Source organism: Budorcas taxicolor, chromosome 1 (assembly GCF_023091745.1).
Source record: "Budorcas taxicolor isolate Tak-1 chromosome 1, Takin1.1, whole genome shotgun sequence".
Taxonomy (NCBI): domain Eukaryota; kingdom Metazoa; phylum Chordata; class Mammalia; order Artiodactyla; family Bovidae; genus Budorcas; species Budorcas taxicolor.
Window position 1 is genome coordinate 4,174,794 of NC_068910.1, and position 23,922 is coordinate 4,198,715.

General features: G+C 41.6%; 1 protein-coding gene across 2 annotated transcripts in view; it reads right to left on the bottom strand.

Annotated features, from left to right (window-relative positions):
* The window catches only part of RAF1 (Raf-1 proto-oncogene, serine/threonine kinase), a 74,367-nt gene that overhangs the window by 18,067 nt on the left and 32,378 nt on the right, over positions 1-23,922 (bottom strand). For both annotated transcript variants that reach the window (XM_052635749.1, XM_052635757.1), the window contains exons 2-5: positions 12,751-12,983; positions 3,137-3,249; positions 1,142-1,244; positions 688-845 (exon numbers count right to left, since the gene is read on the bottom strand). In XM_052635749.1, coding sequence (XP_052491709.1) covers positions 688-845; positions 1,142-1,244; positions 3,137-3,249; positions 12,751-12,957 — 581 coding nt within the window. In that variant the 5' untranslated portion in view covers positions 12,958-12,983. The remainder of the gene's footprint in view (positions 1-687; positions 846-1,141; positions 1,245-3,136; positions 3,250-12,750; positions 12,984-23,922) is intronic.

Here is a 23,922-nt window from a genome sequence, read left to right on the forward strand (position 1 = left end):
GCAAAAGCTACATGTGACTGCCACGAAAGCAAACAGATGCCCCCACGGTGGCTTAATGGTGACACGCCCCTCATCTTTCTGGTGCCCTCAGAAAGGGGTGAAGCGCAACTCCGACGTTTCCTATCCCTGTCCACAGGTTTTGAGAGATGCTCTGGAGTGCTTCTTTAAACCTTGCTAAAAAAAATAGTTTGTCTATGTGGAATATATTTGAGTAACCAGCTTGTCGTCAGAGAGATATATGTGTTTAAGGTTTACTGTAAAATCATTTCAAGACTAATGTTTTCCCTAGTTTGAGGAGAAGAAAACAGCACCAACCATACCAACTACTCCCTCTCTGAAGAAGAGGCCTCTTCGGCATTACTTAATACAACACAGAGGAGTGTCTCCTAGCAACCTAGTAACCCTGGGGGCTGTCCATGTCACTGTGCTCTTTATCTTACAGAATCACACTATATCAATCTCTAGTTGACAATCCTCCCAGCTCGTTTTAGAAAGTTGTATACAAGCCAAACTAAAACTTAACTAATTTCAGAACTGTCAGATTTCTAAAGGAGATCATTTCCAGATCATGATAATTCACTTAGAAAGTCTAAAACCCAGACCTGTCAAATATACAATATGCATCCCCCAAGGGGGTTTATACCTCCCTATCCCCTTATATTCTTTGAAAAAAGAACAATGCCTTACAAGAGCTGTCTGATATTACTCCAGTCCACACACATAGTGGGTACTTTGGTGCTACAATGCTCGTGAAACTTGTAGCCACAAGTCTGACATCTAAATCCATTTAGCAAGAACTTCTGACAGATGTCACAGAAGGCAAGCTTCAGGAAGGTTTTCCGAGCCTGCAACAAGAACACAGGTGAGTAAATTATGCTGAATAAAAGACAATTTCCTCCTCGGCCCCCACGAGGTTTTATTACAATGGAGAATCACACTTCCAACATCTGTAATAAAATTCATACACAGAAACTGAGGTACATCTGTGATCTAGTGAAACCTAAACTGCTTTTACTGTAAACAATAATAGCATAGCTTTAAACAATCCAACAACATACATGCTTATTATCTCTGAGAAATTCCTACTGTGCCAGCCAAAGCACCCAACATACCACAAAGAGAGAAGAGATCCGCCACTTACAAAGTTGTGTGTTGTGAGGGGAACATGATCCAGGAAATCCACTTGAAGTTCCTCTCCGATCAATGAGGCAGCATCAGTATTCCAATCTAACCGTGCTTTTTTACTAAAGAGGATTTTTAAAACCATAACACAAAAGGGAAATATTTAAACAAGGTAAAAGAGTTGAATACCAATAAACAATAAATACCATTTAGCTCATGCTACATAAACATAAAACTTAAAGCCCCATACACAACACTAACATTTAATTCATACAACAAATCCATAAAGCAGGCATTCTTACCTCCATCTTAAAAATAAGAGAACTGGGGCTCTAAGAAGGTGAGTTGGCTCAAGGCTACACAGAGTTTAAGGGCCTATTTGGAATCTAGGTCAGTAAGACTCCAAATGGGTACTCTTAGAATAAAGTTTTCTTTAAACAATGCAATAAAACAATCTCATAATAAAGAAAATCTGCAATAAACTGGAGACATCTTTAAACATTAGAATCCTATAAAAATCCTGTAAAACGGGTTAAAAATATTGTGAGAGTAGCAAAATTTAATCTTCACTAGCCTATTTCACTTTTAAAAATAAATAGGTAGAAAGGAATCACAAATAAAATGCACTTTTTCTATTAATAATGGGCTCAACTCTGTAGAACTGTTTATCGTCTATAAATATAAAACTGAGGAAAGACATTAAGTGTCTTAATATTTACTCTGAAACTATTCTTTCTGTGCCTACATGAGACATACAAGCAGGTACTTGTCAGTGGAAATGAACCCCCAGCTCCTTTCCCGTGTCCTACGCAGTCCATCGGCCCACCTCCTGAAGGAAGGCGGCCCGGGACAGGAAGAGGACACCGCGTCCACGGCACCACGCAAGCCTCTCCCTTCACCCACAAGAAGCCCTCAGAGCCATCTCTCTGACTATTGAACAGGAGACAATCCACTCCTTAGTACGGTTCCCTGGACAGGGTACAGGAAACCCAACCTGACCCCAGTTCGCCGTAGTGGCGAAGGTGAGGGTCGTGCTGTTTTCTGATCAGCCCTCAGGTGCTCTCCACCCAAGGGAGAACTGAGGATGGCTCCAAACAAACGCACCTGGAGACCCAGGGGGCTCAAGCACCAACCCCCCCACCATCTCAGCACCCCAGTCTCTAAGGAGCTCTATGTACGAGCTTGGGGACCAACCCACAATTGTACCAGACAGAGCTGGCATCTGCTTCAAAGATTTGCACTTCAGCAAAAAGCCTCCGAAGCTGAAAGGAGCATCATCAACAGATGACTTTATGCTCACCCTTCTGAGCAGACTCATTCCCTAGGCTCCTCTCTCAAACTAGGGAGTACCTTGAAAAATAAAACATGCAAGCAAAAAAAGAACGGAAAGTTAAGGTATCACCCCAGATTTCTGGGGGGGAAGATAACAGGTAACCAATGGTCACAGACAGCTCTGATCCTCCAGGGTATTTATTATTACTCCTCGACTGTGAGGTGATGTCTCTATCTTTCCACCATCATTAGAAATAGCATGTTATATGGATAATCCCTGAGGCAAATTCTCCTACATCTTTTACCCCTGTGTCTGTCAAACTGCTGGGATTTAGTAGAACTGAATAAAAATGAGTGAATTGTAAAAGTTTCTCTCTTACAGACAACATTCTTTAACTATAAATAAGGCAAACACTTTCTGAGTCCCCATTCTGTTAACTGCCTTACAGCAAACACAAAAGCCTTGCTCTCAAAAAACATACCATCTGACATTACTGCTTCCTTCTGTGGAAACAGTATCCAACACCTAACATGTATTTTATTTTCCAATGTGATATTTAAGCAAAATTTTCAAGTTCTTGGTATCTTACTTTTCTAAGCTGTCTCTTTACAAGATCTTCAAATATTCACTATTCAATAGGAAGCAAGTACTTGTTTTTGTTTAATGGAAAAGAGTTATGATCTGAAGCTAGGAGATCCTTACTAGTGTGAAGGAAGACCTGGCTGACTTCCAAGCTCTTACCCCTTGTGTTCGTGGAGAAGTCTGAACACTGCACAGCACTCTGGTTGCAGGCCCCTCACCTTGAGAGCTTTCATAAGGCAGTCATGCAAGCTCATTCCATTCCGCACGTTGACCTACAAACGAAGGACCACCATTAGAACAAACACAGGCTGTGCAAGCATACTCCTTGGAAAGTAAGCATAGAATAAAGGCATCGGTCCGTAAAGGTGTATGGAGAAAATGTAGAAGAGCGCTGCTCGGACAGCTGACCCTTGAACAACACGGCTCTAAACTGCATACGTCCATTTACACATGGCCTTTCTGCAGTAATAAATACTACAGTACTACATGAGTCGTGGTTGTTTGATCCAAAGGCTACGGAACAGGAAATACACAGCAACATACCCAGGGGCTGACTATAAATTATATTTGAATTTGCAACTGCACACAGGGAGGGCACCCACAACCCTCAAGTTGTTCAAGAGCCAAATATAACGGCAAATACATACACAGGGGAAACAACCAGGATGCCCAGCAATAGGTAAGAGCTGGAATAAAGCACTGAGCATCAGCACGTGTCACGCTGTGCTGTGACTATACTACTTCCAATGACCTGTCAGAAGGGGGACAGGTTCCCCCATCTCAATTGGGGGAAAATATTTTTCAGAATAACACAAAGAGTAGTATTAGATTCAAAAGATTAGATCTGACAGAGTGCCTGAAAACCTATGGACAGAAGTTCGTAACACTGTACACGAGGCAGTGACCAAAACCATCCCAAAGAAAACGAAACACAAGAAGGCTAAGTGGCTGTCTGAGGAAGCTTTACAAATAGCTGAGAAATGAAGAGATGCAGAAGAGAAAGGGAAAGATATACTCAACTGAATGCAGAGTTTCAGAGAACAGAAAACTGGAGATATCAAGGGAGCATTTCACGAAAGGACTGGCAGGATAAAGGGCAGAATGGGTAAGGACCTGACAGAAGACAAGATCAAGTGACAAGAATACGCAGAACTATTTAAAAAAAAAAGGTCTTAATGACCCAGATAATCCTGATGGTCTGGTCACTCGCCTAAAGCCAGATATCCTGGAATGTAAAGTGAAGTGAGCCTTGGAAAGCACGACTACAAATAAGGCTAGTGGAGGTGGTGGAATTCCAGCTGAGCTATTTAAAATCCTAAAAGGAGGACTTCTCCGGTGGTCCAGTGGTTAGCACTCTCCACCTCGGGACTCTCCACTTCCACCATAACGGCCATAGGTTGGATCCCTGATCAGGGAACTAAGAAATAAACACATTTTTAAAATAAATACATAAAATCCAAAACATGATGCTGTTAAAGTGCTGCACTCAATATGCCAGCAAATTTGGAAAACTTAGCAGTGGCTACAGGACTGGAAAAGGTCAGTCTTCATCTAGAAAAGGTCAGTTTTCATTCCAATACCAAAGAAGGGCAATGTTCAAGAATGTTCAAACTACCATACAACTGCACTCATTTCACATGCTAGCAAAGTTATGCTCAAAATTCTTCAAGTTAGGCTTCAGCAATACGTGAACCAAGAACTTTCAGATGTACAAGCTGAGTTCAGTAAAGGCAGAGGAACCAGAGATCACACTGACAACATTCGATGGATTACAGAGAAAGCACAGGAATCCCAGGACAACGGCTACTTCTGCTTCACTGAGTGAAGTCACTCAGTCGTGTCCGACTCTTTCCGACCCCATTAACTGTAGCCTACCAGGCTCCTCCATCCATGGGATTTTCCAGGCAAGAATACTGGAGTGGGTTGCCTACCAGGCTCCTCCATCCATGGGATTTTCCAGGCAAGAATACTGGAGTGGGTTGCCATTTCCTTCTCCAGGAGATCTTCCCAACCCAGAGACTGAACCCAGGTCTCCCGCATTGTAGGCAGACACTTTACCGTCTGAGCCACCAGGGAAGTCCAATTAACTGTATGCTTCACTAGCTATGTGAAAGCCTTTGGGTGGATCACAACGAACTATGGAAAATTCTTAAAGAGATGGGAATACCAGACCACTTTACCTGTCTCCTGCGAAAACTATATGCAGGTCAAGAAGCAACAGTTAGAACCGGACATGGAACGACAGACTGGTTTCAAATTGGGAAAGGAGTACATCAAGCCTGTATATTGTCACCCTGCTTATTTAACTTACATGCAGAGTACATCATGTGAAATGCTGGGCTGAATGAATCACAAGCTGGAATCAAGAGTGCCAGGAGAAATATCAATAACCTCAGATACGTAGATGATACCACACTAATGGCAGAAAGTGAAGAGGAACTTGCGTCTCTTGATGAGGATGAAAGAGTAGAGTGAAAAAGGTGGTCTGAAACTCAACATTCAAAAAACAAGGATCATGGCATCCGGTCTCATCACTTCATTGCTAATACAAGGGGAAAAGGTGGAAACAGCGGTAGATTTTATTTTCTTGGGCTCCAAAATCACTGCAGACAGTGACTGCAGCCATGACATTGAAAGATGCTTGCTCCTTGGAGGGAAAGCTATGACAAACCTAGACAGCACATTAAAAAGCTGAGACATCACTTTGCCTATTGGTCTGAATAGTCAAAGCTATGGTTTTACCAGTAGTCATATAGGTATGAGAGCTGGACCATAAAGAAGGCTGAGCGCCGAAGAATTGACACGTTTGAACTGTGGTGCTGGAGAAGACTCTTGAGGGTCCCTTGGCTGCAAGGAGATCAAACCAATCAATTCTAAAGGAAACCCACTCCCAGTACTCAGTGGAAAGACTGACGCTCCAGTACTCTGGCCATCTGATGCACAGAGCCAAGTCACTGGAAAAGACCCTGATGCTGGAAAAGACTGAAGGCAAAAGAAGAAGGGGGTGACAGAGGATGAGACGTTTAGATAACATCTCCAACTCAATGGACGTAAGACTGAGCAAGCTCCGGGATATAATGAAGCACAGGGGAGCCTGGCGTACTGTAGTCCATGGAGCTGCAAAGAGTCACACATGACTTAGCAACTGAAGAATGCCAAGAAGATTACTTAAAGGGTGGGGAACCGATATATGTTTATATATGTCATCTGCATGTGAAAAAATAGCTCTTACCCCTAAGAGAAGTGGTTTCTTGTTGTTTAGTCGCTAAGATGTGTCTGACTCTTTTTGACTCTATGGACCATAGCCCACCAGGCTACATGGGATTTCCAAGGCAAGAATACTGGAGTGGGTAGCCATTTCCTTCTCCAGAGGATCTTCCCGTCCCAGAAATCAAACCCACGTCTCCTACATTGGCAAGCAGATTCTTTAACACTGAACCACCAGGAAAGCCCCAAGAGACAGTAGTTGGGAGAGAGAAAATGATCAACTTTCCCTTTCTACCTGTATGCAGGTCAGGAAGCAACAGTTAGAACTGGACATGGAACAACAGACTGGTTCCAAACAGGAAAAGGGGTATGTCAAGGCTGTATATTTTCACCCTGCTTATATAACTTATATGCAGAGCACATCATGAGAAACGCTGGGCTGGAGGAAGCACAAGCTGGAATCAAGATTGCTGGGAGAAATATCAATAACCTCAGATATGCAGATGACACCACCCTTATGGCAGAAAGTGAAGAGGAACTAAAGAGCCTCTTGATGAAAGTGAAAGAGGAGAGTGAAAAAGCTGACTTAAAGCTCAACATTCAGAAAACTAAGATCATGGCATCCAGTCCCTTCACTTTATGGCAAATAGATGGGGATACAGTGGAAACAGTGGCTGACTTTATTTTCAGTTCAGTTCAGTCACTCAGTCGTGGCCAACTCTTTGCGACCCAATGAATCGCAGCACGCCAGGCCTCCCTGTCCATCACCAACTCCCAGAGTTCACTCAGACTCACATCCATCGAGTCAGTGATGCCATCCAGCCATCTCATCCTCTGTCGTCCCCTTCTCCTCCTGCCCCCAATCCCTCCTAGCATCAGAGTCTTCTCCAATGAGTCAACTCTTCTCATGAGGTGGCCAAAGTACTGGAGTTTCAGCTTCAGCATCATTCCCTCCAAAGAAATCCCAGGGCCGATCTCCTTCAGAATGGACTAGTTGGATCTCCTTGCAGTCCAAGGGACTCTCAAGAGTCTTCTCCAACACCACAGTTCAAAAGCATCAATTCTTCGGCACTCAGCTTTCTTCACAGTCGAACTCTCACATCCATACATGACCACTGGAAAAACCATAGGGCTCCAAAATCACCGCAGATAGTGACTGCAGCCATGAAATTAAAAGATGCTTACTCCTTGGAAGGAAAGTTATGACCAACCTAGATAGCATATTAAAAAGCAGAGACATTCCTTTGTCAACAAAGGTCTGTCTAGTCAAGGCTATGGTTTTTCCAGTAGTCATGTATGGATGTGAGAGTTGGACTATAAAGAAAGCTGAGCACAGGAGAATTGATGCTTTTGAACTGTGGTGTTGGAGAAGACTCCTGAGAGTCCCTTGGACTGCAAGGAGATCCAACTAGTCCATTCTGAAGGAGATCAGTCCTGGGTGTTCACTGGAAGGACTGATGTTGAAGCTGAAACTCCAATACTTTGGCCACCTCATGCAAAGAGCTGACTCATTTGAAAAGACCCTGATGCTGGGAGGGATTGGGGGCAGGAGGAGAAGGGGACGACAGAGGATGAGATGGTTGGATGGCATCACCAACTCAATGGACATGAGTTTGGGTAAACTCCAGGAGCTGGTGATGGACAGGGAGGCCTGGCATGCTACAGTTCATGGGGTCACAGAGTCGGACACCACTGAGCGACTGAAGTGAATTGACTGAAGTTGTCTGAGTCAATGAAATATTCATGCAAACATAAATATCCACCAGAAACAAAAATTAACCAACCCAATCTATGACATGAGTTCTTTGTATTAAAAATTTGTATTTTAACTTATTTTCAACAAAATGGTTCATCTTTCTAACCAAAAAGCCATCTCACGTACACTGCACAGTAGAGGCGGGCAAGCAGGAAGTAGAGGAAATACAGTCTCTGCCCCGCTGTCAGGGCAAACAGCACTGCTGGTTTGAACACGTGTGCACACCCATCCAGTAGTCTCAGCAGTATAGACCCCTTCACACCCCCATGTACCCAGTCCTCAGGAGCTCAGTAGGCACTTCAGAGCCTAACAGAAAGTGTGAGCACCCAGCATGCTAATATCAGCAGCTAGATAAACATTTCAACCAAGATTTTAAGCATTTCAGTAAGAGTCCTATACAGTGTTTTAAAAGCCAATAAACGTAATCAAAAGTAAGGCAACTAGACTCAGGATGGGCAGCAGGGTGAGCAGAATGAGATTTGCGGTGCTTGCAAACTGCCCACAGTGGAGTCCTTCTGCTGAAAATGTGACAGCTGACAGTGGCCAATCAAGCCCCTTTCCAGAGAGAGGTAAGTGATTTTTTATTTTAAAGGTTTAGAATATTTTCAACTGTCCATCTTCAATGTTTCACAACAAGTTTATTTTTAAGGTTTCCTGAAGCAGTGATACCCTTAGAAATATCCCACCGACTTCCAGCTTTTCAGAAACAAAACTCAGTAAAGGGAGAGAGACTGATCTGAACTGTGACGGCACCAAGAATGAAGACAATGAAAAGTAATAAACCCTCAACAGTAAGAGAGCCAGGACCTGGGTCACACACTGTGCAGCAGTACTTTGAAAACTGAAAAGTGATCTCAGTGATATTTAATCTTCATTAGAAGCCAGAGCTCCAAGAGCGAGACTGTTCTTTAAATATCCTCTAATCCAGCGGGGTTCCCAAACGTGGCTGGTATTAGAGTCATCCGAGGAGCCTGGGAAAATGTCTTTTCCCAGCCTGCCCCCTCTAACACACTCATCTGATTCAGTTCATCCTGAATGAAGCTCAGCAATCTGTAGCTTAAGCTGCTTCTGACATGATTCCAATGGTAATTAAAGAGCCTGAGCTCTGATCCAATCACTCATCTAATAAAAAGCAGCAGCAGCAAGTCAAAGACACATGTTTACAAAACAAATGACAAGAAAAACTCAAAAACCAAGCAACTACTAACTATTCTAAAAATTCCTTATCAGACATACACGCTCTCGGTCACTCTTCTCTCTGGACTCCCCATGGGTACATGCTGTGCTCAGTTACGGTCTGGCTCATCTCTGGAGCCCCCTAAGTGATTATGACAGTCATTCTGGGCTCCAGCGGTGAAGCAACCTGGGGAGGACTACAAACAGCTGACTGGCCAAGCCGGCCAGCACGTGACGCCTTCCTCCTCCAAGGTACCCCTGGAGCTGGGTACTCATACCAGCCACGTTTGGGAACCCCGCTGGATTAGAGGATATTTAAAGAACAGTCTCGCTCTTGGAGCTCTGGCTTCTAATGAAGATTAAATATCACCGAGATCACGTTCAGTTTTCAGAGTACTGCCGCACAGTGTGCAACACAGGTCCTGGCTCTCTCACGTGTGAGCGTTTGTATCAGAAGCACACAGTCCGCCTCAGGACAAAGAAACAAGAGAATCTAGCTTTCTCTGATAGAACCTTCTCAAAAGCTGCTGTAGGTGTCATGCGTTTCAAATCGGTGGTCCCAGCCCCCAGCTGCGCTCAGCTGAAGGCTACCGAGGACACACTGATGTAGGAAACTCTCAGAAACCATCCTCCTGCTGCTGAGTTGCTGCAGTCGTGTCCAACTCTGTGCAATCCCACAGACAGCAGCCCACCAGGCTTCTCTGTCCCTGGGATTCTCCAGGCAAGAACACTGGAGTGGGTTGCCATTTCCTCCTCCAGAAACTATCATAACTACCATTTTCCTTGTGAAACTAGTCACTGTAGCTAGCATCAGCCTCATTTCATGAAGGTCAGGAAGAGAGGCTCAAAATATTATGTAACTTGCCATGATACAGCTTATTAAAGGCAATACAAGGATTTAAATTTGGACCTTGTTGTCTTAAAGGCCTAAACACTTAAACCATTGTGCAAAACTAAGGTTCCCAGTCTGCAGGCAAACGGGTAGACAGGGGTGGAAAAGACGGGGCAGCAACACCCAGAAGCAGCACCAGAGGGTCTCAGCTCCCCGGCACACTCACACTTCCCCCTTTCTTAAGGTCAGAAAATTAATGAGAAAACTCACTTTGCAAACAAAAGATTACTCCTGAAATAAGGAGATTATTATTATTTATTTTGCCAGTCATTAAAGTTTCATTTCCAGGAAAGAGAACAAAAATAAATTTACTCAAACTTTAAATGCCTTTGAGTTTTGCCTTCAGTTTAAAAATGTACCTTAATGTACAACACTGTAACTGGGAGGCTCTCTAGGTTTCACAAAAGTAAAAGGAAATTTTAGTGAAGAGAGTGCAACTGTTAGAAAGAAAACTCTGGACTGAACTTCCCAACCTTGGAACACAGAATAAACACAAGGCCCCGATTTCACAGAAAGAACAGAGGGTGGGAAAGGATGACGCCTGGATGTTCTGAACAAAGGTTTTCTCGCACCTTATCGGTGTTTGATAGCCACACACCCAGCACAATTAGCACAGCTTCACTTTTTGGTTTCAACCAGGTGGTGTTCCCCCTGCCTCCCCCAGAAAAGGAAGAAGCTTTTAAGCAGTAATTTCTTTAAAAAGTTGAGATTTTGTGTCAGAAGCTACACAAGAATAACTGGCTAGTCCAGGGCCTTGGAAAAAAAGTCTGGTTTCCAGGCTACCTCCAGCTTTGCCCAAGAACCTAGGAAATGTACTAAAATAATTTTTTCCAGGTAATTTTATTTTCTTCTATATACTTGACTATAATATCAAAAAAATTTAAATGAACAGTTTGCTTTAATACACTGAACAAAGTTTGTAATGGGCCTGAAATGTCTAAGGGGATTTCTTAGAGAACCCTTTGAAATATATCCCCATTAAGAATGTACTACATTCACCTGACACCAATCAGAATGGCCATTATCAAAAAAATCTAATACAAATAATAAATGCCACAGAGGGTGTGGAGAAACGGGAACCCTCCTACACTGCTGGGGGGAACATAAATTGATAAGCCACTGAGAAGAAGAGAATGGAAGTTCCTTAAAAAACTAAAACCAGAACTACCATTATGATTCAGCAATCCCACTCCTGGACATATCTAGAGAAAATTATAATTCTAAAGATACGGACACCCCAATATTCACTGCAGCACTACTTACAGCAACCAGGGTGTGGAAGGAACCTAAATGTCCACCAGCAGAGGAACGGACACAGATGTGGTTCCTATACATACAACGGCCTATTACTCAGCCACACAGAAGAGCGGAGCCCTGCCATCTGCAGCAGCACGATGGACCCAGAGACTGTCAGACTGAGTGAAGACAGAGAGAGACTAACACAAACGTCATGATATCACTTTCACACGGAATCTAAAAACAGGGTTACCATGGGCTTATCCACAAAACAGAAAGCTACCTATAAACACAAATCTGTGCTTACCAGCGGGTAGGGAGGGGGGAGGAATAAACTGGGAGACCGGGACTGACCTATATACACTACTATATACAAAACTGATAACTAGTAAGGACCTACCGCGAGCACAGGGAACTCTACTCAATACTCGACAATGGCCTGTGGGAAAAGAGTATTAAAAAAACTGGATCTATGTGTATGTATAAATGATTCACTATTATATACCTGAAACACAATATTGTTAATCAACTATATTTCAGTAAATATTTTCTTTAAAATGTACTATTTGTTTAGGTGAATTGTCAGAAAAGACCTTCTAAGCAAGGCTAAGTCGAAGGAAGGCCAAGAGCTAGAAAGGAAAAAGCAAGGGGGTGTGAAGAGAAGATAAAGCAATAAAATCAACAACTAGAAAGTCAATTAACAAAGACTCTAAGTAGAACCCTATTACACTGTTGGTGGGAATGAACATTTGTACACACCCGATGAGAAACAGTATAGAGGTTCCTTACAAAACAAAAACCAGTTACTATACGATCCAGCAACCCCACTCCTGGGCATATATCCAAAAAAGACAAAAACTCTAACTCAAAACCATACATGCACCCCAGTGTTCACAGCACTATTTACAATACCCAAGACATGGAAACGACCCCAGTGCCCACCAATGTATTACTCAGCCATAAAGAAGAATGAACTACTGCCATACTAAGTGAAGTCAGTCCGAAAGAGAAAACAGATATTATGTAATTATCATTTAAATGTGTAATCTAAAAACAGATGAATCTACATACAAAATCAAAACAGACCACAGATATAGAAACCAAGCTTATTACCAAAGGAGAGGGGAAAGAAAGGTGGCATAAGTCAGGAGTGTGGAATTAACAGAAACAAACTGCGATACATTACATAGATTAGAAACAAGGATCTCCTGTACGACATGCAGAACCAGGCAACATCGTGTAATGACCCACAGCGGAAAGTTGTCTGAAGCACATGCACATGCTGGAGTCACTGTGCCGCGTGCCTGAAACTAACACAACAGTGTAAATCAACAACATCTCAACTGAAAAAAAAAAGGTGCGACTACAAAACACTAAACTAACATTGAAAAATAAAGCCTCTAAGTGACAGTGAAGATCTCTGCTATCTATGAGATGGGCAACAGGATCTGTAATGATTTCACAGGTGATGGACAGCTGCATTTTCGGAGAGGAATGTTCACGTACCACTGTTCTTTGCTTGTTTGGCAAAAACACACGGATAGTGTTGCTTGTCTTAGAAGGGTCCGTAAGCTTGCCATCATCTGACGCCCGACGCTGATAGCCAAACTGCTGAACTATTGTAGGGGAGATGCAGCTGGCGCCGTCAAACACCGTGTCTTTGAATCCGAAACCGTTGCTGATCGTCTTCCAGGCGCCCTGTATGTGCTCCATTGATGCAGCTTACGCAGCACTTCAACCTAGCGAAAAAATATAATAATTCTTGAGTAAAACTAATTAGCTCAACAATACAATATACAGAGTAACTATGAAAACAGTACTATTGGGTTTTTTTTGTAGGTGACATATTCTGTTTAAATACATTATTCAGAAAACTTCTATTATAGTGTATTTCCATAGAATATTTCACAGACAACCAAAAATGAACCAGATGGGGACTAGAGATCAAAAGACTCATCAAGGGTTATACAACCAGGTAAAAGTCAACACGGAACATAGCTAGGTCTAGTCTAATGCTGTTTCAATTCCACTTTTTCTTTTGTTATTGTATATTAAGCACAAACAGCTACCTTTGAATATTAGTAACACATTAGTACTATGAGAAATACAAAAAAAAAAGTGTAAGCCATCATTTTCTGCCTTTGAAGAAGAAAAAGAAATTAGTTTTTGTAAGATGTATGTTAGACACTTTATATGTAAATTATCTCATTTAATCTATAATAAGGACCCAGAAAGATTTTAAATACCTTCCTCCAACCATGCTTTAATTTTTAAACAAATGAGGCAGAGGAAAACCATGCTACTTGCCCAAGAACATCCAGGTTGATAGGTAAAATAACCAGACTCTATATCTGTTTGTATTTAAAGTACATGAACTTTACAACATAACATTCAGTTTTAGTGCAGAAACAAAGCTTATAAACAGATGCAAACAGAGATAGTAACAAAAAACAATCAAATGTCTTAATAGGGCAACAAGAAAACCGCAGTTGAAGTCCACAGACAGTCACACAATGAGAGTAAGTCAGAGATACTCTGCAGTGAGGATGTGCAATGCCCTGGCACCGACTGGGAGTCAGCAACCATGCAGAAGTGACAGGGGGTCCACAGCCATACCATCCTGAAGGCAATCAATCTTGGCAGAAGTGAGAGGTGCTTCCACCTTTACAGAACAGTGAGGTCGACAGGGAACCCATCCTTCTCAAGCCTTCCTCCTTCAGAAAGTTGTTTTATCTTATTATCACCACTGTCAGCAGTAGTTACCTTACTAGATGCCTACTATCTATCATGAGAACGAGCATATGCTGCACACACCCCACTCCTATTATCCACCCGGATCCTTAGGGAATACTCTAGGTGGAAATGACATCCACTTCCCTCTACCTGGCAGAGACAGGATTCAGAACTGGGCAGCTCTATCTGATTCCAGAGTCCTTACCTTGTCATACGTAACCCTGACACTTGAACTCATTTAGTCAGAGCTAAAATGGCCCAGAATTAAAGACCATTTAATCTAAACGTCTTGCTCTGTACCAGAAGCTTCTGTCTGCACACCCACTATGCAGTAAGCTCTTTCTCACCTCACATGCCTGAATCCAGAAGGGACGATAGATACTAACTATTCTGAGCTGACAGCTGAGCAAACTAGAGAAGTTTAGAGACAGGATCACTATCTGGCATCACTCTCACACAAAGTCTCGACACAACTTTTTGGAGGAGAATATGGTTAAAAACAAAATACTACTAAAAATTTGAAATGTTCTTAAAGACTAACTTGGTAATTCAATATTGCTCTCGGAATTTATCCTACAGAAGTAGAAGGCAAGGCTTTCCCTGATGCTCCTGTGGGTAAGACTCTGCACCTCCAGTGCAGGGGGCGTGGGTTCAATCCCTGGTCGGGGAACTAAGATCCCACATGTCACACGGCACAGCCAAAACAAAAGATATATGTATAAGCATCTTCAATACTGGGGAAAAGGCCAAATACTTAACAACAGAGAACTACACAAATCATGCTAATTCCCATGTGACAAAGTTGCTCTGTATGTGCAGAGACAGAAAAAGCTACCCAAGACAAAATGAAAAATGTAGTCTGAACCTCTTTCATACTAATCTAGAAAGGAGAAAAATCTAAAATCTTTCTTTTAAAGGTGATAAATCTAGAGTAATAAACAATGTGCCAATAACTATTTCAGCAGGATGGTTAGGAAATTTTTACTTTATATCTATCTACTTTTTGCTTTTTATATTTTACTACTACATGAAAAGCTTATTTTATTTGTGTAAGGGGGAAGGGCAGGACAAGATCCTACAGCCTTCGAGGGGCAGGACCATGACGCATTGCCTCCCATTTCTTTCTGACACCACCCAAGCTCCAACACATTCCTAATTCTATTACCATGAGGTCACTTTTTAGGGGCATCTACAGCTTCTTTTCCCTAGACCTTTTTTCCCCAACTAAAGAGGAAGACTTATCTGAGCATCTCAGTAGCCTGAAAAGGTGTAGCTCATATAATCGACAGATACAGAGCAGCCAGATTAATCTTAAAAATGCAACTCATCATTTCCCTCCCCTGTTTAAGACTCAGAACAAAAGCTAAACTCCCATCCAAGCTTCGCATCTCAGTGCTTTTGAACATTCTGTCCCCTTCACCTGGAAAGCCAAAACCTCCACAAATAGTCAAGCTGTCCTTTTCAGATCATTAAGGGCTTTACTTAAAATATCATTTAGAGACACTTTCTCCACCCTAACCGTAAGATTCCACCGCCCTTCCCCCATCAAATAACCCAGTCTTACTTTCTTCATGCCACTTACCACTGATGTTAACTGCTTACAGATTTTGGTCAGTACCTCCCACCCTCCTTCTGCTCCGTGCCAATCCTGCCAGTGCCTCCTGCCAATCTTGTTCACTACTGTGTTCTTAGTCCTCGATACAGTGCCTGGATCACAAAAGCACTCAAGTATTTATTAAATGAATTCAGTTAGGAGCCAGAATAATGCTGCAAAAAATATATTTTAAAAGAAAAGACCTGTCAAGAACTAGTAAATGTGAATTAAATCTCCATCTGGTAGTACATCTTTAAAAAAAAAAACCACAACCTATTATTCAGCAAAAGACAAACGGCAATAAACTGCATTCTGTATTATAATCTACTGGCTAAAGAACCCACTTACAAGACTTAACTGCAGCCTAAATTCAAGATCATAGTTATTTTATGACCAATTCTGTGCCCTACTGTGGGCACTTAGAAAATAACAGTGCTGGTACTTAGTAGGAACACATTACAAAACTGTTAATAAAAACTGACAAAAGCAAATCCACTCTAATTCTCAAGTTTTTGATTATTTATCATTCATAACTTTGAAGTTTTCATGTTTATGTCAAGACCACCTACAGGCTACGAAGCATGCTAAAGCGGTGCCTTTTTCATGCCACTCACAGAAAATGATGAATCCTAACTGTAAGGCATGCTGAGATAAGCAGACAAGCCCAGAAAAGCCAAGGCCCCTACCAGCTGCCCCAGTGCTGACCACTGTATCACAGGAAGCTGTAAACCGAAGAATTCTGCAATCAATTAACGAGAAAGGATACACATCTAAAACCAAGAACAAAGAATCTTCTAAAAAACCATATAGCAGCCAACATACTTCAATATTAAATGGAGACATTCAGAAACCCCATTGATACTACTCCCAAACGTAAAAGTATGCATAATGTAAATATAAATCTAGTTTCTAATATTGTGATCTCTCCCTCTGATCTGTTGACCAAATGCTCTAAGTTAAAATATATATATACACACCCACACATATCCTCCTAAAGATATAATAAAATTAGACAGTCCAAAGTAGAAATCTACTTCTGATAGTAAAAGGTCTTTCACAGTTCCCAAGAAAAGTTTCAAACCAAACACATTCTCTTATGAATAGAGAAATTCATTATATCAGAAGAAATAATTTAAAATAAGACATATATACTTCCCTACAACACAAGAATATAAGAGGATTATCATTCCTAACATACAAAGAACTCCTGAAAATTAATAAGAAAATTTTCAAACTTTAATTGTGGAATATTTCATATTTTCATATTTAAGTAGAAAACCACTGGACATTATTGCTAAAATTGTAAATTATTCATCCACAAGATGGGTCCAGGGCTTCCCTGGTGGCTCAAATGGCAAAAAATCTGCTTCCAATGCAGATAAAGTGTTAGTCGCTCAGTCATACAGGACCCCACAGACTGTAGCCCACCAAGCTCCTCTGTCCATAGGATTCTTCGGGGAAGAATACTGGAGTGAGTTGCTATTCCATTCTCCAGGGGAACTTTCCCATCCAGGGATCAAACCCAGATCTCTTGCATTGCAGGCAGATTCCTTATCGTCTGAGCCACCAGGGAAGAGACCCAGGTTTACTGCCTGGGTCGTCGAGATCCCCTGGAGGAGGGCATGGTAACCCACTTCAGTATTCCTGCCTGGGAAATCCCATGGACAGAGGAGCCTGGTGGGCTACAGTTCATGGGGTCGCAAAAAGTCGGATACGACTGAGTGGCTAACACTTTCACACTTCTCAAGATGGAGCCAATGATATCATCTTTTAAAAAATACTTCAAAGGACTATATGTGCTGTGTAATATCAAAAGTAAAGCAAACATTTTAAAAAAGAAGTTTAAAATGTTCATAAAGTATTTCTTGGTATTTATCCAACCTTTTCAACCCTTACATAAAAGTGTATTGTGTAAAACAGGATTGTTCAGTAAGCCATTTAAAGATAACTTTGGAAACAAAAAGTTTATATGGAACCTAATTTTAAAAGCTCCTTTCTGTCCCATGATTAAAAAATAACTTTTTAGATAACTCTCTTCAAAGCTATACAAAGTAGTAGCCTCATTATGTCAAAAGACCCCTGATTGTAAACACCTCTGTGTTTATACATATATATAGTGAGACAGCCTAAGAATTTGTATTCAACAAGCTAAACATTGACCTTTTACCAGAAAGGACACAGCATGTTCACAATCTCACTATGATAGCGAACTGCTATAATTTTAGGAAGCCTACAATTTGCTTAACATGAATTCTAGCCTATTCTAGAACAGAACATTCTAGAACAGGCTAGGCTCAACTGGTTTCAAGCTGCTTCCTTCTGCATTCATATCCCTTTTCTCCTCCAGTCATCCCCATTACAGAGCACCACAGAAATCAAAAAACCCAGATCCTACTCTGCTCTGCTTCCTCCGCGACTCTTCCAATAAAGATATGCCAAAATGGGCTTACCCCCAAATTCCGTCGCTGAAAGACACCATTAGGGTCTACATTTTATGAAAAAAAGGACGGGAGGGGGGAACAATTCATCAATTAATAGGTGTCATGGCTTTCCTGAGTCACTCAGTCTATATCTATCAATCATTAGTTGATCAAAATGTCCCCTAAATCTATGACTTCGAGCATAACTTCTGATATAACTTCTATATCTATCAATCATTAGTTGATCAAAATGTCCCCTAAATCTATGACTTCGAGCATAACTTCTGAGGCTGAGCATAACTCCATAGCTTCACCAAAAAGCTTGCCTTTTACTGACTTCATGCTTCATCTGTCATACTAGAATTTAAAGGTTTTGTAGTCTAAACTCTTTTTAAAGCTGAATCTATTTCAAAATGTTTGCTTTTACTACCATAGTTCCCTTGTCATAAGCATTCAACCTCATTTATTCTCTGCATGAATATTCTTTTAGAAAGTCAGAGAATGATATCTATCCTATATCTAAGTTAAAAAGTGGTTTAGAAATTCTAGTAGTACTGAGTCTCGTGGGTAGTGGTTTAGTTGCTAAATCCTGTCCAACTCTTTTGACTCCATGGACTGCAGCCCTCTGTTCCAGGCTCCTCTGTCCATGGAATTCTCCAGACAAGAATCCTGGACTGGGTAGCCATTTCCTTCTCCAGGGGATTTCCCGATTCAGGGACTGAACTCAGTCTCCCGCATTTCAGGCAGATTCTTTACCATCTGAGCCACCAGGGAGTTCCGGAGCGAACAAAAGAACTACACAGAAAGCACACTGCCCTGAATCATGCAGCAAGGGGACTCAAGGAAGAGTCGAAGACCAAAACCCTGAATAATCTGCTAAATTCTATCTTGAGATCCATTTCAGCTGCCTTCTCCAGGCCCTTCTGGTTGGTACAGTAGTGCCCCATCTTAGAAAGCTTTGCGTTCTGCAGTTTCAGTTACCCATCTGAAAATATTAAATAGAAAAGTTCAGAATGAACAACTGCTAAGCTTTAAACTGCACGCCTTTCAAAGCTTTTTGATTTCCGAGTTCATTTCAGTTCAGTCGCTCAGTCGTGTCCGACTCTTTGCGACCCCATGAATCGCAGCACGCCAGGCCTCCCTGTCCATCACCAACTCCCGGAGTTCACTCAGACTCGCGTCCATCGAGTCAGTGATGCCATCCAGCCATCTCATCCTCGGTCGTCCCCTTCTCCTCCTGCCCCCAATCCCTTCCAGCATCAAAGTCTTTTCCAATGAGTCAACTCTTCGCATCTGAGTAGTGTAATGAAATCTCACAGCAATTGGCCCCCTCCTGCCGGGATGTGAACCACCCCTCTGTCCAGCACACACACACTACATATTCCACCTGCTCTGCAGTCCTTTAGGGGTCTTCTGGGTCACCAGATGGGCTGTCGCAGTATGGGAGTGCATGTTTATTTCACTTAACAATGGCCAAAAGTGCAAGAGTTGTGATGCTGGCGATTCGAATATTCTCTTACTGTGCCTAGTTTATAAATTGAACTTTATCATATGTATATATGTATGTATGGGATAAAACAGTACAAGAGTTCTGAACTATCTATAGTTTCAGACACCCAAGGGGGAGTCGGGGGCGGACACTTAACAAAGTATCCTTCACAGGTAAGGGGGGACTATTATGTAATTAAAATAGTATCCGGCGTGCTTCAAACAAGGACAGAATAAGTACCTTCTTAATAGCCAGCTTCTTCAAGGAAGACTTCCAAAACTCTTCTCTTTCTCTCCTAGACTGTAACTCAGCACTTTTTCACACTGTGGAGTGTGACCCCTAGTTGTTCAGAATTATCATTTTCATGAGTTATGACCAGCTTTCTCAAGTACGGTAGAGCAGCGCGTATCCACATAGCAGAGTTAAATACTACTTTGAGAAATCTCTGACTCAGGTACACACACATCATAAAATGTATTCCTTAGTACAGATCACTACTAAGTCTGAAAACTCCTGGTGTAATTAAAAAGCTCAGAATCCCTACAGATCATTCACTGAGGTCTCAAGCGCATTTATCCACTCAGAATATATCTCCTTGCGCTTGAATGATCAGTTTTTTTAAGGATCCATGTAGTCTTAGATTGCCTTAGTTTTACCAATGAACTCTCTCCATGTGTCTGCTAATTCCACCTTATGTTAGGTACTAAAATAGTCATTTCTGCTAATTCATGTGATTCTTCCAGTTTTCATGTATTTCACTGCCAAGCAGACTCAAAGAAACTCAGTATACTAAGCTTTCATTCTTTTCTCAGGTTCCATTAGTTATTTTGTGAGCTTATTTATCGTTCTCATAAATGACAGAACGATCTCTGTTCATTTCCAAGGCAAACCATTCAGTATCACAGTAATCAAAGTCTATGCCCCAACCACTAATGCTGAAGAAGCTGAAGTTGACCGGTTGGTTCTATGAAGACCTACAAGACCTTCTAGAACTAACACCAAATAAAGATGCCCTTTTCATTATAGGGGACTGGAATGCAAAAGTAGGAAATCAAGAGATACCTGGAGTAACAAGTTTGGCCTTGGAGTACAAAATGAAGCAGGGCAAAGGCTAACAGAGTTTTGCCAAGAGAGCACACTGATTATAGCAAACACCTTCTTCCAACAACACAAGAGATGACTCTACACATAGACACCACCAAATGGTCAATACCAAAACCAGATTGATTATATTCTTTGCAATCTAAGACGGAGCAAAGTCAGCAAAAGGAAGACCAGGAGCTGACTGTGGCTCAGATCAAGAACTCGTCATTGTAAAATTCAGACTTAAAGACAGTAGGGAAAATCCACTAGATCTCTCAGGTATGACCTATATCAAATCCCTTATGATTATACAGTGGAGGTGACAAACAGACTCAAGGGATTAGATCAGACAGAGGTGCTGAAGAACTATGGATGGAGGTTTGTAAAACTGTACAGGAGGCAGTGATCAAGACCATCCCCAAGAAAAAGAAATGCAAGAAGGCAAAATGGTTGTCTGAGGAGGCCTTATAAAATAGCTGAGAAAAGAAGAGAAGTGAAAAGGCAAAGGAGAAAACGTTAGATATACCCATCTATATTTATGGAACCCAGAGTTCCACAGAATAGCAACGAGAGATGAGAAAGCCTTCTAAAGTGAACACTGAAAAGAAATAGAGAAAACCACCAGAAAGGGAAAGACTAGAGATCTCTTCAAGAAAATCAGAGATACCAAGGGAATATTTCATGCAAAGATGGGCACAATAAAGGACAGAAATGGTATGGACCTAACAGAAGCAGAAGATATTAAGAAGAGGTGGCAAGAATACATAGAAAAACTGTACAAAAAAACGTTTTAATGACCCAGATAACCACGATGGTGTGATCACTAGAGCCAGACATTCTGGAGTGCGAAGTCAAGTGGGCCTTAGGAAGCATCACTACAAACAAACCTAGTGGAGGTGATGGGATTCCAGGTGAGCTATTTCAAATCCTAAAATATGATGCTATGAAAGTGCTGCATTCAATATGCCAGCAAATTTGGAAAACTCGGCAGTGGCCACAGGACTGGAAAAGGTCAGTTTCATCCCAATCCCAAAGAAGGGCAAAGCCAAAGAATATTCAAACTATAGCACAATTGCACTCATTTCACATGCTAGCAAGGTAATGCTCAAAATCCTCCAAGCTAGGCTCCAAAAACTTCCAGATGAACAAACTGTATTTAGAAAAGGCAGAGGAACCAAAGATCAAATTGCCAACATCTGCTGGATTATAGAAAAAGCAAGGAAAACATCTACTTCTGCTTCACTGACTTTGCTAAAGCCTCTGACTGTGTGGATCACAACAAACTGTGGAAAATTCTTCAAGAGATGGGAATACCAGACCACCTGACCTGCCTCCTTAGAAATCTGTATGCAGGTCAGGAAGGAACAGTTAGAACCGGAAATGGAACAACGGACTAGTTCCAAATTGGGAAGGAGAACGTCAAGGCTGTACACTGTCACCCTGCTTATTTAACTTAAATGCAGAGTACATCATGGGAAATGTCAGGCTGGCTGAAGCACAAGCTGGAATCAACACTGCTGGGAGAAATATCAATAACCTCAGATACGCAGATGGTACCACCCTTACGGCAGACAGCAAAGGGGAACTGAAAAGCCTTTTGATGAACGTGAGAGAGGAGAGTGAAAAAGCTGGTTTAAAATTCAACATTCAAAAAAACCAAGATCACGGCATCCAGTCCCATCACTTCATGGCAAACAGATGGGAAAAAAATGGGAACAATGACAGACTATTTTATTGGGCTCCAAAATCACTGAGGACGGTGACTGCAGCCATGAAATTAAAAGACACTTGCTCCTTGGAAGAAAAGCTATGACCAACCTAGACAGTATATTAAAAAGCAGAGACATTACTTTGCCAACAAAGGTCCACAGAATCAAAGCTATGGTTTTACCAGTAGTCATGTATGGATGTGAGAGCTGGACCATAAAGAAGACCAAGTACCAAAGAATTGATGCTTTCAAACTATGGTGCTGGAGAAGACTCTTGAGAGTCCCTTGGACTGCAAGGAGATCCAACCAGTCCATCCTAAAGGAAATCAACCCTAAATATTCACTGGAAGGACGGATGCTGAAGCTTCAATACTTTGGCCACCTGATGCGAAGAGCTGACTCACTGGAAAAGACATTGATGCCGGGAAAGATTGAGGGCAGGAGGAAAAGGGAGTGACAGAGGATGAGATGGTTGGCTGAACGGCATCAATGAGTCAATGGACATGAGCTTGATCCAGACACAACTAAGCGACTGAACAATGAACATTTATCATTCAAATTTACTGTGACAGTATCTACTGCAGTGGATTCCCTGACAGGAACTTGAGACCATTCTCTAACATTGATTGGGCTACATGGCTCACTAACTGTTAAATACTGTGACATTTTTAAGGCATGGAACTTATACTCCCATGATGAAGTCTCATTTCAACATATATGTAAATATATTTATCTGTTTGGTTGTGTCAAGTCTTAGTTTCCAGCATGCCGAATCTGTTCTTTTCCCCAGTTGCAGTGTGCGGGATCTTAGTTCCCTGACCAGGAATCGTGAGTGTGATGTCTTAACCACTGGACCACCAGGGAAGCCCCTACAAAGCCTCATTACTAAATTAGTTTACTCCATGTTGAAGCGGTAGTATTTCGTTCTCTCCCAAAACTGCCCTTCCTCTTTATCGTCTCATTTATCACTCCTTATAATGATCGTTGTTGCTATAAGATCTTCTGTTTCCTATTCTTTTCTGCTTTTAAAGGAAATACCAAATAAGAGTGTGGGGTTAAATCTATGTCACTGAACTTAATGCACATTCCACTCCCAATTTAAATCCTTCTCCAAAGTGGATGTGAGAAAGATTATCCTCACTCAGAGTCTCGTAATTTTTTTTTAACCTTCTCTTTTGGAGAGTTCCAGAGATTAAGTCTCTGGATAGCAAGCATGAGAACTTCAAAACATACAAAGTAGGCTTCCAGAAGTCTTTGAAGGCAGCCTCTATGTAGAAAAATTCTACATGCCTCTACTGAGCTTTGGGTTCTTTGCGATGTCCTTCAGGTAAAACTCTTCCCATAAAACCTCCTTTCTTTGCTTCCTAAAGAATTTACCACTCTCTCTTGTTTTTTTATATTGCTATTATTCACATGCATGCTATTAATAGCCCTTCCCTAGTTATTCACATGTCTGTATCCCTATTTGACTATAAGCGCCTTGAGGACAGCACACACATGCCTCTCTGTTTCCCTTTGTTTCCCCAGAACTTACTATTAGCACAACATGTGACTCAAAGAAGTTATTCAACGAAGACTTCAAATCAATGAGATGGTTGTTGCAGAATCCACAACATAGTAAACATTTAGATTTATGTAAATTATTAAGGG